General features: G+C 40.8%; 1 protein-coding gene across 1 annotated transcript; it reads right to left on the bottom strand.

Moving 5' to 3' along the window:
* Window positions 13,930-15,597, bottom strand: LOC107615752. Its single transcript, XM_016317786.1, has 3 exons — window positions 15,111-15,597; window positions 14,801-15,002; window positions 13,930-14,677 (listed from the first exon to the last, which is right to left on the bottom strand). The coding sequence occupies exons 1-3, from the start codon at window positions 15,595-15,597 to the stop codon at window positions 13,930-13,932; spliced, it is 1,437 nt and encodes a 478-aa protein (XP_016173272.1).

The raw sequence follows: 15,597 nt of genomic DNA, 5'->3' as shown, positions 1-15,597 counted from the left end.
GACTATACAATAGTGACTTTAACATGAAATTAGAATTTAAATTTTTGTCAAAACATCTATTGATCACGCACTCATGTCAAAACAAAAGTGATCCTAATATAAAATTAGAATACTTTTTTCTTTTAAAAAGAAAACGCAAATCAACGATTAATGTTAAATTTGAAATCTGATTTTTTTGGTCAAAATTACTATTTGTTTTGTCGATTTTTAGCAAATCGATGGTGGTTCGATATTTAATGATCTGGAAGCGAAACCTACTCCTCTTTGTGATGCACGAAAAACTTGTCTCTCAACAAATCTCCCTTTGACAAGTGTACCGAATTTGTCGTCAAGTAAAAACTCACAATAGAGTGAGGTCGAATCCTACAGGGATTGATTGATCAAGCAACTTTAATTAGAAGAATGTTCTAGTTGAGCGAATCCAGAATTTGGGTTGAGAGTTGCAGAAAATAAAATGGCGGGAATGTAAATAACAGAAAAGTAAATGCTAGAATTAAAGGACTGGAAGTAAATGACTGAAAATAAATTGCAGAATTGTAAATGGGAATGGGGATTTGCTCATAAAAGTAAATGACAGAAATTAAAGAGAATGGGTAAGATCAGAGATGGGGAGTTCATTGGGAATGGTGATTTTGGAAACTTTGGTAAAATGTCAATGTTTGAGTTGAGGATGGCTTGATGTTGATTTTGGTACATTTTGATTGATTTCAAAGAAAAGGGATAAAATTGGCATGTTTTGATTGATTTTGAAAAGAGTTGAAAGTGGCTTGTTTTGAAAATGGCACTTTATGGTTTTGTATGAAAATATGGTTTTTGGGCATACTTTGACGGGACATGACTTGGAGTACGGATCTCTGATTTGTGCCAAATCTATTTAGAAATGAAATTGGATCCAGGATGTCCATGCCGTTCGAAGAACGGGTGAAAAACGATTTAAAATGAGAAAGTTACGTCCGTCGGAAGATTGGGGTTGAATCTGTGAATTCTGCAGCTTTTAACTTAGAAAATTTTTAGCAGAATGACCCCCCGCGCGTAGGCGCACTTGGCGCGTACGCGCAGTTCTTCGAGAAAGCACCATCCACGCGTGCGCGTGGTGTGCGTGAGCACGTCGATGTGCTGCACCAAATGCCCAGCCATTTTTCAAAGAGTTGTGCCAGAGTTGTGCCAGTTTTGTGCCTGGAGCGCAAGAGCACCCACGCGTACGCGTGGTTGACGCTCGCGCGTCGTTTGGCTATTTTTAACCCGCGCGTCTGCACGTATGATGCTTGCGCATCGATGAGATTTTGTGGCCATCCACGCGTGCGCGTGGAGTGCGCGTACGTGTGGCCCTGTTTTCATCCTAAAGTTGATTTTTGAGTTTTAAAAGCCAAATTTCATACTTCTAAGCCTCCGATGTCACCACTTATGTCTTAAATCATTATGATATGCCTAGCATGAGAGAAAGGGCTAGTGAATGTGGTAACTTACGAGTGAAGTAAGGGGAAAATGAATGATCATTGAGGATCAAAGATGATTATGTGAGATGCGGAGGATGGCGGTGGAAGTGCTTGTTGTGCCATGGGCCGAAGGGCCATAATTGTTAATGAATTGGCTGGTTATGGATTTAACCGTGAGCCGGATGGCTAGATTATTGCCGTGTTACGGCGGAGCCATGATTATGGCTAAGTATAAATGCATATATGCTGTTGAATGAATTGTGAATGTTTGCACTTCCACCATCGGAGATGAGGGTTTCCCTGGGAGGAAGCAGTGGCTAGCCACCACGTGCTCCAGGTTGAGACTCGAAGCTCTTTTGACCCTATGTCGTAAGTATGGCCGGGCACTGTGAAAGGCCCGGATGAGCTCGCCCCCATAAATATTCACCAGTGAGGGTGATGGATATGGATCATGATTATGATCAAGTTTATGATGAGTATAACTCAAGTTGGGGATGTGCGACAGAGGGACAGTCCAATGGTTAGCTACCAGGACTTGTCGGGTTGGCTCTATAACCGACAGATGATATCATCAGCCACTAGGGACAGGCATGCATCATAAGCATACTACATGAATTGTTTGAGATTGCCTATTTGACTGCATATTACTTGCTAATTGTCTAAATGCCTTATCTGTTCCTATTTGTAAATCTCTTGTCTGATATAACTGTGTTTGCTATATTATACTCCTGCTGGTGGTTGGGAGGTCAGAAGGAATTGGAAAGGGAAGTATTAGTTAGACTGAAGGATCTTTAGTCAGTTGCCACTTACGGTTTAGTTTGTTTATAAGCTTTGATATTATCTGGAGGAAGTTCTAGGATTGCCTTCGACTTTCCTCTATTATTATGTATATATATGTGGAAGCTGTTACCATGCTGGGGACCTCTGGTTCTCACCCATGTGGATTTTGTGGTTTTCAGATGCAGGACGCGAGGCTTCTCGTTGAGGCATGCTGGAGACTTCTGGATTAGCGAAGATCCTTTGTTCACGGGACTCTGTTTTGGTTCATATATCTTGTTTAGATACTTTTATCTCCATTAAATAATACAAACTGTGATGACTCTTTCTAGAGGGGATTTTGGAGAATAGGTTTCTGTATTTGTGTCCCTTTGGGTTTCCTTTGGGGTTTCCTTATTTTATTATATGTATATATTACTATGCTCGGACCGGTTATCTTCGCAATCGGATTTTGAGTCTTGATATTCCCGTTTTTGACACTCTTTGTATATATATGATCTCGCGTTAGCTTATCCCTATTCGTTACGTTATTGATCGGAGTGTTGCGCGTTTGAGTTACGGTTTTTGTTTACCCCTTTTTCTACAAAGGCTCTTAGTTATAATCAATTACTCATACTACTATACGTACTAAATTTTTGTTTTAGAGGTCGTAATACCTTGCCATCTCTGAATTATGACTTAAGCATAAGACTCTATATGGTAGGATATTACATTATGGTATCAGAGCAGTTCGTTCCTGTAGAGCCTGAGGGACGGACTGACTATGCTTCTGTGCATTCTCTGTATGTGTGTTATGTGCTGTTAGTATATCTACTTGATATAATTGGCATAAACGTTCATGAGCATACATTTGGGACTTTGAAGCACTAGACTTCCGATATTGAGATTGATCAACTTAATATCGATTGTTTGGTGTGTATAGGAACCAGATGGCGCCTCGTGGACGCGGTAGAGGTCATAGGAGCGGTCATACGAATGCTCGTGCGCCAGAGATTAACCTTAATGACCCGGTGAACTTTATGACTGCATTGGAGAACATGGCTGCTGCTATGCAAGCCACTGCTGAGGCTCTTGGTCAACAGATGAACAACCATGGTAATGACGGAGGTGGAGTTTAGGACCCGATGACACTGGCGAACTTTTTGAAGGTTAATCCCCCGAAGTTCAAGGGAACTACTAGCCCGACTGAAGCCGATACATGGTTTCAGGCTATGGAACGAGCACTGCAAGCGCAGGTGGTACCTGAAGGGCAGCGTGTGGAGTTCGCTACCTATTTGCTCACTGGTGAAGCGTCGCATTGGTGGCAGGGTATCCGACGCCTCCTGCAGCAGGGTGATGATTATATCACCTGGGATGTCTTCCAAGAGGAGTTCTATAAGAAGTACTTTCCGACTTCTGCTAGGACGGCCAAAGAGCTTGAATTGTTACAGCTAAAGCAGGGTACTATGTCCGTATCTGAGTATACTGACAAGTTTGAGGAGCTGTTCAGATTCTCTCGTATGTGTCAAGGGACTCCGGTGGAATATGAGGAATAGAAGTGTGTTAAGTATGAAGGAGGACTCCGGAGCGATATTTTCGGTTCGGTGGGGCCAATGGCGATTAGGACTTTCTCCGAGTTGGTGAACAAGTGTAGGGTTGCTGAAGAGTGTGTGAAGAGGGCAGCCACTGAGAAAGGGAGTCACAAAGGATCATTTTCACAGAACCGAGGGAAGAGCTTTGCACCTAGAGGTCCGCCTTTCAAAAGGGGAGGTTCTTTTAGGAGGCCCAACAATAACTACTCCCAAGGAAAAAGGTTTGGGAAACAACCTCATAATGATCAAGCTTGTACTAGGTGTGGGAGTCACCATTCGGGAGTACCATGCAAGGCCGGATGGGGTTTGTGCTATAATTATGGAAAGGCGGGGCATAGAGCTGCAAATTGTCCGGAGAAGCAGAAACAAGGTGCTGGGAAAGCACAACAGACTGGTCGGGTGTTCACCACCTCAGCTGTGGGTGCAGAGGGATCCGAGACACTCATTCGAGGTAACTGTGAAATGGCTGGTCAAACTTTAAATGCTTTATTTGATTCAGGAGCATCGCATTCATTCATTGCATTTGAGAAAGCCTATGAGTTAGGATTGAAGATCGTAACCTTAGGTTATGACCTAAAAGTATATAATGCTACCCATGAAGCCATGGTAACTAGGCTAGGATGCCCGAAAGTTTCATTTAGGTTCAAGCAGCGTGATTTTGTCCATAATTTAATCTGCTTACCGATGATCGGTGTTGATCTTATCTTGGGATTGGACTGGTTATCTGAGAACCATGTCCTGCTTGATTGTTCTACAAAGTCAGTGTACTTTATGCCGGAAGATACAGACGGGCCGGTTGTGGTGAATAATTATTACTTGAATTCGATGATGGTGAACTGTTCCGGAATCGAATGTCAGGGTATCCTGTTGTTAACCGCGGGTGTTTCGGGTGATGACCAAAGGTTGGATCAGATTCCGGTAGTGTGTGAGTTTCCGGAAGTGTTTCCCGATGATATTGAGGAATTTCCACCTAACCGAGAGGTCGAGTTTGCTATTGAATTGGTGCCTGGGGTGGGACCAATCTCAAATGCTCCTTATAGAATGTCACCGTTAGAGATGGCCGAGCTAAAGTCTCAATTAGAGGAATTGTTGGGTAAGAACTTTATCCGACCAAGTGTTTCCCCGTGGGGGGCTCCAGTGTTACTGGTAAAGAAGAAAGATGGACGTATGCGACTCTGTGTGGATTACAGGCAGCTGAACAAGGTCGCCATAAAGAATAAGTACCCATTGCCGAGAATTGATGATCTCATGGATCAGTTACAAGTAGCTGGAATTTTCTCTAAGATCGATTTGCGATCCGGTTATCACCAGATAAGGGTGAGGGGTGAGGATATCCCTAAGACCGCTTTCAGGACTCGTTATGGTCATTACGAGTACACTGTAATGTCCTTTGGGTTGACGAACGCTCCTGCAGTATTCATGGATTACATGAATAGAGTGTTCCATCCGTTTCTGGATAAATTCGTTGTTGTCTTCATTGACGATATACTAATTTACTCCAAGACTGAAGAAGAGCATGCGGAACACTTGAGGACCGTGTTGTAGATTCTAAAGGAGAAGAAACTCTATGCGAAACTGTCTAAGTGTGAGTTTTGGAAGAGTGAGGTGAAGTTTTTGGGTCACGTGGTGAGTAAGAAGGGAATAGCCGTAGATCCAACTAAGGTGGAGGCTGTGATGGATTGGAAGCAACCAACCACAGTAACTGAGATAAGGAGTTTTCTGGGTTTAGCTGGCTATTATCGAAGGTTCATCAAGGGCTTTTCGCAATTAGCTTTACCGTTGACAAAGTTAACCCGCAAAGACACTCCGTTTGTTTGGACTCCTGAGTGCGAGGAGAGCTTTCAGACATTGAAGAAAAAGTTGACTACTGCACCTGTGTTAGTGTTACCTGAGCCGAATGAACCATTTGAGGTGTACTGTGATGCCTCACTAAAGGGTCTAGGATGTGTGCTGATGCAGCATCATAATGTGGTGGCGTATTCCTCACGACAGTTGAGACCTCATGAAGTTAGTTACCCTACGCACGATCTGGAACTCGCTGCGGTCGTGTTTGCCTTGAAGGTGTGGAGGCATTATCTCTATGGGGTTAAGTTCCAAGTCTTCTCCGATCACAAGAGCTTGAAATATCTCTTTGATCAGAAAGAGCTTAATATGAAGCAGAGAAGGTGGATGGAATTATTGAAGGACTACGACTTTGAGTTGAATTACCATCCGGGAAAGGCGAATGTAGTGGCGGATGCGTTAAGTCGGAAGTCGTTATATGCGGCTTGGATGATGCTTCAAGAGAAGAAGTTGCTCAAGGGATTCGAGAGTCTAAAAATTGGTGCTCGAGAAGTATCTGGAACCTTGTGTTTAAGCCGATTAGAAATCTCGAGTGATTTTAAGTCCGAGCTCCTAAAGGCTCATGAAAATGATGAAGCGTTATGGAAGGTGTTACCGGCTATCGAGCAAGGAAAATAGTGGAGAGTGTCGGAAGAAAAAGATGGGTTATGGAGATTCAAGGGTAGGATCATTGTGCCGGATGTTGGCACTTTGAGGCAAGATATCTTAAAGGAGGCACACAAAAGCGGATTCTCCATTCACCCAGGAAGTACTAAGATGTACCATGATTTAAAGGCGATGTTTTGGTGGCCAGGTATGAAGAATGATGTGGCGGAATATGTTTCAAAGTGCTTAACTTGCCAAAAGGTAAAGATTGAATATCAAAGACCTTCTGGGATGTTGCAACCTTTAGAGGTTCCGCAATGGAAGTGGGAAAGTATTGCAATAGACTTTGTGTCGGGATTGCCAAGGACTAGGACTGGTTTTGATGCTATCTGGGTGATTGTGGACCGACTGACGAAATCAGCCCACTTTTTACCCGTTCGGATGACTTACACCCTTGAGGAGCTAGCTCGGTTATACATAAAGGAGATTGTGAGACTCCATGGTGTACCTGCTACTATAATCTCTGATAGAGATCCTCGTTTCACTTTGAGGTTCTGGGGTGCATTTCAAAAAGCCTTTGGAACCCGATTAAGCTTGAGTACAGCTTACCATCCTCAAACAGATAGTCAATCCGAGAGGACGATCCAAACCCTAGAGGATATGTTGAGAGCTTGTGTTTTGGACCAACCGGCGAGTTGGGATCGGTATATGCCGTTAGTGGAGTTTGCATACAATAATAGTTACCATGCGAGCATCGGAATGGCTCCATATTAGGCATTGTATGGGAGGAAATGTCAATCTCCGCTATGTTGGTATGAAGCTGGAGAGAAAGGCTTGTTGGGGCCAGAAATGATAGCTGAAACCACTGAACAAGTTAAGAAAATCCAAAATAGGATGCTTACGGCGCAGAGTCACCAGAAGAGTTACGCCGATCAGAGGCGGAAGCCCTTGGAATTTGAAGAAGGAGATCATGTTTTCCTGAAGGTTACTCCAACCACAGGAGTTGGTAGGGCGATTAAAGCAAAGAAGTTGAATCCTCGATACATTGGTCCATTTCAGATCCTGGAGAGGATTGGACCAGTGGCGTATCGGATGGCTTTACCACCTCATCTTTCGAACCTGCACGACGTGTTTCACGTGTCGCAGCTTCGGAAGTACACTCCTTATGCTAGCCATGTGTTAGAACCTGAATCGGTTCAGTTAAGAGAAGATTTGACGCTTCCAGTGGCTCCAGTCAGAATTGATGATACTAGTATCAAACGGTTGCGTGGAAAAGAGGTTTCATTGGTCAAAGTGGCATGGAGTCGAGGCGGTGTTGAGGAACACACTTGGGAACTTGAATCGGAGATGCGAACGGATTATCCGCACTTATTCTCAGGTAACTGGATTTGAATGTTGTGGGCAAAATTCCCAATTAGGTGGGTAGGATGTAAGACCCGGTTAATTAACAGCTAATTAACCCATAAATGAGAATTTATTCTAGAAAGCCAAAAATGTTATTTTTATGGCTTAATATGATAGAGGAGATTGGGACGAGAATTTCGGTACCAATTTTATAGAAAACGGACCAAGATTGGACCGAACGGGCCAAACCGATCCAACCGGACCCAAAATAGGCCCTTGGCCCAACTAAACTAAACAAAAACCCTAGTTTTCAGCACTCTCTCTCCTCACTTATCACTCAAACATGCTGAAATGGAGTAAGGGAGGGGAAGAACACTCTCTCAAACTTCTATCTCTCACTTGATCTTCAAACCACCATAACTTTTGATCTAGAGCTCCGATCGCTGCACCGTTTGTGGCCACGCGTTCACCGTGGAGAGCTCTACAAAACCCATACAATCAATCTTGAGGTAAGCCACGTTTTTCTCTTCGAAATTCCAGCCCTTGTTTTCGAGTTTCATGGGTAAAATGTTGAGATTTTGGATTCTTTGATGTTATAGGCCCAACTCTCTTGAAGGAGAAGGTTAATCTTGTCTCCTTGGACCTTGAGTGTGGTAAGATTCTCAACCCTAGTGTAATTTGTTGTTCTATGATGTTTGGGTATTGAGATGTTGTGTATGGATATGATGATTGTGGCTTAGGTTGTGTATATGTGAATATTGGAGCTTGATTGGTGATTTTGGAAAGCTTGGAAGAGGGTTTTGTGTGATAAAATCTGTTCTTAGAGGTATTGAGACCTTGAGAGCTTGTGGACAAGAGGTTTGGAAGTGCTCCGGTTGAGCGTGGGAAATCGGCTAAGGTATGGTTTTGGTTTCCCGTATCTAATATGTAATGTGGTAGGAAATACTTAAGCTAGAGGCCCTAAGATAGGCATTGAATTATTGATGTTGTTGAATGGTTGAGATATATGATGTGATCATATATGTGATTATAAATATTGATGCCTTGATTGTGTGATATATGAGAAATGCATGTTGTGATATATGCTTGATGGATGATTGAGGTTGAATTGATGGGTGATACCATGTTGATGGTGAGTATGATGTTGATTATGTATAATGATGGTTGATTGGAAATGGTATTATTGGAAATTAGGATGAGGGAGGATGTATGACATGATATTGTGTTTGTCCTTTAGCCATTTGATTGAGAAGTGTTAAAAGGGTTGAATGGTGATTTTGGAAACTTTGGTAAAATGTCAATGTTTGAGTTGAAGATGGCTTGATGTTGATTTTGGTACATTTTGATTGATTTCAAAGAAAAGGGATAAAATTGGCATGTTTTGATTGATTTTGAAAAGAGTTGAAAGTGGCTTGTTTTGAAAATGGCACTTTATGGTTTTGTATGAAAATATGGTTTTTGGGCATATTTTGACGGGACATGACTTGGAGTACGGATCTCTGATTTGTGCCAAATCTATTTAGAAATGAAATTAGATCCGGGATGTCCATGCCGTTCGAAGAACGGGTGAAAAACGATTTAAAATGAGAAAGTTACGTCCGTCGGAAGATTGGGGTTGAATCTGTGAATTCTGCAGCTTTTAACTTAGAAAATTTTTAGCAGAATGACCCCCCGCGCGTAGGCGCACTTGGCGCGTACGCACCGTTCTTCGAGAAAGCACCATCCACGCGTGCGCGTGGTGTGCGTGAGCACGTCGATGCGCTGCACCAAATGCCCAGCCATTTTTCAGAGAGTTGTGCCAGAGTTGTGCCAGTTTTGTGCCTGGAGCGCAAGAGCACCCACGCGTACGCGTGGTTGACGCTCGCGCGTCGTTTGGCTATTTTCAACCCGCGCGTCCGCGCGTATGACGCTTGCGCGTCGATGAGATTTTATGGCCATCCACGCGTGCGCGTGGAGTGCGCGTACGCGTGGCCCTGTTTTCATCCCAAAGTTGATTTTTGAGTTTTAAAAGCCAAATTTCATACTTCTAAGCCTCCGATCTCACCACTTATGTCTTTTGGGGTTTCCTTATTTTATTATATGTATATATTACTATGCTCGGACCGGTTATCTTCGCAATCGGATTTTGAGTCTTGATATTCCCGTTTTTGACACTCTTTGTATATATATGATCTCGCGTTAGCTTATCCCTGTTCGTTATGTTATCGATCGGAGTGTTGCGCGTTTGAGTTACGGTTTTTGTTTACCCCTTTTTCTACAAAGGCTCCTAGTTATAATCAATTACTCATACTACTATACGTACTAAATTTTTGTTTTAGAGGTTGTAATACCTTGCCATCTCTGAATTATGACTTAAGCATAAGACTCTGTATGGTAGGGTGTTACACTAAATGCAATCCTTTTCTGTTCTCGAAGCGTTCAGATGTCGAAACTTTTTCTTCCCTTGACTGCTTTGCTTCATGAAGGAAAGGTCCTCAACTTGGCCAAACTTCTTTTAGGGCACATTTTCAAAGAACTTGGCCAATTCGTTCAATGTCTCAGAGACAATAGTATTATTAGTACAGGTGGCGCTCTCTGGCTCCTCCAGCTATGGCTCAATGCCATTTTTGAGAAGTTTATGACGAAACCTGGAGTTGGGGGCTGACTATAAACCGAACTTCCCAGACACACAAACGGATGAGGACCGATTCTGGGCTGTCTTTTCTCTTTTCCATTCTTGTAAAGATTTTGACAATGAAGATCTGGATTTCGCCCCCTTTTTATGCCAAAATCGTGGTCCTGCATGGCTCGATCGCCTACTTTTCCCACATGATACAGAAGAAAATGAACTGGCTAATCGAAATTGGGCAAATCTATTGGCTGTTCAGGTAATTCTGATAGGATTTTTCCAACACAAGAAAGAAAAACTTAAGGTGACATTATATGCCCCTCACTTTACAGCCAGACAGCTAGGATTTTCACAGGCCATTCCGATCCCTTTTCCTCGGAATAAGAAACTACTTTGCCATGTTACTCTGACTTCCCAACGTGACCTTGACTTCCTCCTTACAACAAATCAACAACATAATGATCACTTTAATTTTCTTGTTTATGACTGCAATACATATATCACTAAATCTTGTCTCGAATGGTGGACTACCTACTATTCTAAGTATAATTGTACTTTAGAAGCAATCCAGCAATCTGCCATTCGAATAGATCCTGCTGCAGAAGGTTCTCCCAAAATGTCACAAAAAAGAAAAGCTGATACTACAGCCTCTTCCCATCAACCACAACACAAAAGTCAAAGAACTCCTACTAGAACTTCTAGAAAGGTAACCACTATCCATTTACTATTCCACACATAATCATATATTTTGAACTAATACATATTGATTTTTGATTTTCATTTCTTTATTAGTTACGATTACAACTATCAAGTGAGAGTTCTGATGGGAACGAGCAAAATATTCAGAAAATTTTTGCTGCTTCTCCCCAATCGAAAGACATGGCTGATTCAGATCCTGGTCCTCAGCTGGTACGGAAATCCAGACTTCTTTCGGTAATACAATCATCTCTATACACATTTCATTCAAATTGAAATAAATTTCGAATTTATAATTGTGTACCTTTTATACCAGCCTACCACTATTGCTCATTCAATTTCATCCTCTGCGGCTCCTGATCAACCAATTCTGCAACAACATGACCCAGAGCACTCCACATCACATGACTTAATTCAATTCACAGGGCCTATTTAGCCAATTCCAGCTGTTTTTCCACCTCCTCCTCATACAACACAGGTGGTTGATCCGACGGCAAATCCTTTGCAGCATTCTCTAGCGGACACACATATACTTGAGTCAATTTCACCAGACAATCAGACTGCACTTTCTGCAGAAAACCAAGTAGCTTCAGATTCTGATTCTGCTTCTAGAATCACTGACATCACCAATTCAGATTCTTCCCGATCTAGGGTCTTAGAGACTCCTCCCAAACCGCCTAGACAAGTGTCTGAAACACTGGATGCCTCCACTACTCCCACAAGTGCTACATTGGCCAGTTTGATCTCTGTTTTGGACCAAGTTCTTCAAGAGGATGAAGTGCCTGTACCAGTGCCAACACTTCCAAGGCCTGCTACATTAGGACCTTCTTTCGAATTAAGTGCTGACACCCAAGAACAGCTTCGATCTCTTATAAAGCTTTTGGATCATCCACCTGCCACATGGGTTAATGATGCAATTCTTAACCAACTTTTGACTGAGCTTTTAAATTCTTCCATTAAGCTCTCAACTCCCTTACTTCATTCTAATTCGATTCAAGAATTCAAATAACTACTCAATGAGAGTGTAGCTTCCCAATTTCAAATCCAAGAAACGGAGACAGAAGAAGCGAAGGTCCAATCTAATATAGAGAGTTGTATTACAGCCTCTTGACCAGTTGAAGTCTCTCGTGAAGCATTCGATTTGAGGATTGCTCATGCTATTTTCATCCAAGCTTTTTATGACAAAGAAGAAACAAAACTTGAAGCAGAACATGCTCAAATTAATGAAAAACTTACCAGAATACGTCAAAGACGAGCCATCATAGCCAAGCCTCTAGCTTCCGCCCAACAAGAACAACAACATCTCATCCAGGAACTTGTTTCGATTAAGACCAAACAGGAGGAATATGAAGAACAACTCAAAAAGATCCAATTCGACAAATTCAAACAAGCTGAAATACTTTTAACTTTGGCCAACAGGAGGGCAAATCTACGCTCTGATTTAGAGAAACTATTAGCACCTTGAAGTTTTTCATTTTTCTTTGTATGACTATCTTTTATATTTTCTAAACTTATGCATGTTGAACTTTTAATTCAGCCAACAATAGTATTGCTTCAAGTATTTTTCATTAATCGAGTTCATTACTCTTTCTGACTCGATATCCTTAATCTGATAAGCATTTCCAGAATATGTTCCTATTACTTGGAAAGGACCCTCCCAAATATGAGACCATTTACCAAGAAATTTTGATTTCTTTTTCATTGGCAAGATAATTTTCAAAACCAATTCACCTACATTAAAAAACTTTTCCTTGATTTGATGATTATAACTTCGAGCAATACTTGCTTTATGTCGAATCATGTTATCAAGTGCCAAAATTTACTCCGAATCTAACTCGCTCAATTTTTCGAACATTGCATTCCAGTAATCATCGACTGGTAAATCACTCTACTTTGATATTCTTAAAGTATTTAAATTTATCTCTAGTGGTAGCACTGCATCATGACCATACACCAACTTATATGGCGAAGTACCTGTCGAACCCCTTGGTGAGTTTCGATAAGCCCACAATACTTGGCTTAAAGTTTCATGCCATGTTCAAGGCTTGTTTCCAATATGTTTTTTTTTTTATCAAACTTATCAAAATCTTATTTGCCGCTTCTACTTGTCTATTAGCCTGTGCATAATAAGGGGTCGAAGTAACCATATTAATACTTCTCGAAGTTGCAAAATTTTTAATCCGCTGACCAGTAAACATCGTTCCTTGATCAGTACTTAATGTTTGAGGAATTCCAAATCGATGGATAATATGTTCCTCAATAAATTCTATTATCTCACCTTGACTTACTTCTATCAAGGGAATCGCTTCAACCCATTTTGTAAAATAATCAATTGCTACTAAGATAAACTTGTGTTGTTTTGATGAAGGAGGATGAATTAACCCAATTAAATCCAAAGCCCAACCTCTAAATGGTCATGGCTTTATTATAGAATGTAATTTGGATGCTGGGATTTGTTGAATTGAGCCATGCTTCTGGTATTCTAGGCATGCTTTTGCATAATCAATGCAATCTATAATCATGGATGATCGAAGTAACCATATTAATACTTCTCGAAGTTGCAAAATTTTTAATCCGCTGACCAGTAAACATCGTTCCTTGATCAGTACTTAATGTTTGAGGAATTCCAAATCGATGGATAATATGCTCCTCAATAAATTCTATTATCTCACCTTGACTTACTTCTATCAAGGGAATCGCTTCAACCCATTTTGTAAAATAATCAATTACTACTAAGATAAACTTGTGTTGTTTTGATGAAGGAGGATGAATTAACCCAATTAAATCCAAAGCCCAACCTCTAAATTGCCATGGCTTTATTATAGAATGTAATTTGGATGCTGGGATTTGTTGAATTGAGCCATGCTTCTAGTATTCTAGGCATGCTTTTGCATAATCAATGCAATCTATAATCATGGATGACCAATATACATGATTGCGATATAACACCCATCTCATTTTCTTTCCATGCTGATGAGGTGAAATTCACCCAAAGCAATATTTTGGTCATTTTGACCTAAACATCTCGATAGACTCCCATCAATACCTTTCTTATACAATTCATCAGCCATTAAACAAAATTCGTTGCTCGCAATTTCATCTTTCTATCAACTGGGATACTGGGATCTTTCAAGTACTGAGCAATAGGCTTCCTCCAATCAATATCCTCCCACTCATCAACACACAAAACTTCTCTTTCACCTGCAGGTACTAAAATCTGATGAATACCTGCCAATGTCTCAAGGGTTCCTGGGCCGATTTTGTACTTCAAAGCAATTTGGGCTAATTCATTAGCCATTTCATTTTGAATCCTTGGATTATGAACCAAAGAAATTTTTTGAAAAGAAGTTAACAACTCCCAAGCAGTTGTCAAATACTTTTGTAATCTCTCATTATTACATTTAAATTCTTTCGATAACTGCTTCAAAACCAACTGGGAATCCCCTAATATCTGAACTTCCGAAACTCCCTTATTAATTAAGATTTTGAGGCCCAAAATCAAAGCTTCGTACTCTGCCTCATTATTCGAATAAGGATATTTTATTTCGAATAAAAATTTTGATGGAATTCCTTCTGGTGAAACAATTAAAATTCCAACTCCTGCGCCATCTTTATGTTTTGACTCATCAAAATACAACTTCCAATAATCGACTTTCACTTCGATTACATTTGCCCCCTGGTCATTTAGATCTTTCGAATTATCTACAAGAAAGTCTGCAATGACCTGTCCTTTTACAGCCTTGGCTGGGACATATTGTAGATCGAACTCTGTTAATGCTAGCATCCATTTTTCCAATCGTCCGCGCAACATCGGGAAGCTTAACATATATTTGATTAAATTAGTTTGTGCAATAAATTTTACCGATTTAGCCACCATATAACACTTTAATTTCATACAAGCATGATATAGAGACAAACACAATTTTTCGATCGGGGAATACCTCGTCTCGATATCAGTTAAAACTTGACTAAGGTAATAAACTGCCCGCTCATGCCCGTTTTCATCATCTTGGGCTAACATATGCCCTATAGTATTTTCAGATGCTGCAATATATAATTTTAAGGGTTCAGATGGTCGAAGATTCGCCATAATCGGGGCTTTAGACAAGTAAGTCTTAATCGAGTCAAACGCCAACTGATGTTCTGTTGTCCATTTGAATTGTGAATCATTTTTCAGTTTCACTAAAGGTGCAAACACTCTAGTTCAATCTGAAAGATTCGAAATGAATCTTCGAAGATAATTTACCTTACCCAAGAAGGATTGTACTTCTTTCTTCGATTTAGGTGCAGACAATGCCAATATCGCATCTGCTTTATTTTTGTCGATGGCAATTCCTTTTTTATGAACAGCAAAACCCAAAAAATTTCCAGCCGATACACCAAAAGAACATTTCAAAGGATTCATCTTTAAGCCTTTCTTCCTCATAGTAAGGAATGCTCTCCTTAAATGATCAATGTGCCGACTCACCGAAATCGATTTAACCATAACATCATCGATATACACTTCCATAAATTTTCCAATAAATTCATGGAAAATAGCATTCATTGCCCATTGATATGTTGCCCCAACATTTTTCAAACCAAAAGGCATAACTACCCATTCATATGTACCTAATGCCCCAGGACAACGAAAGACATTTTTAGCTACATCCTCTTCAGCAATGAAAATTTGGTTATATCCAGAATAACTGTCCATGAAACTGAGTATTTCATTCCCAGCTGCAGAATCGATTAACAT

Source organism: Arachis ipaensis, chromosome B09 (genome assembly GCF_000816755.2).
Source record: "Arachis ipaensis cultivar K30076 chromosome B09, Araip1.1, whole genome shotgun sequence".
NCBI classification, from domain to species: domain Eukaryota; kingdom Viridiplantae; phylum Streptophyta; class Magnoliopsida; order Fabales; family Fabaceae; genus Arachis; species Arachis ipaensis.
This window is presented reverse-complemented; position numbering and strand designations above follow the sequence as displayed.

What these genes read in the sequence shown, in the direction of transcription:
- LOC107615752 (XM_016317786.1), bottom strand. Translation starts at nt 15,597, where the DNA reads ATGTTAATCGATTCTGCAGCTGGGAATGAAATACTCAGTTTCATGGAC. An exon ending in AGAAGTACAATCCTTCTTGG is followed by an intron (nt 15,003 to 15,110) that starts GTAAGGTAAATT and finishes AATGGACAACAG; the next exon opens with AACATCAGTTGGCGTTTGAC. An exon ending in TTAACTGATATCGAGACGAG is followed by an intron (nt 14,678 to 14,800) that starts GTATTCCCCGAT and finishes ATATATGTTAAG; the next exon opens with CTTCCCGATGTTGCGCGGAC.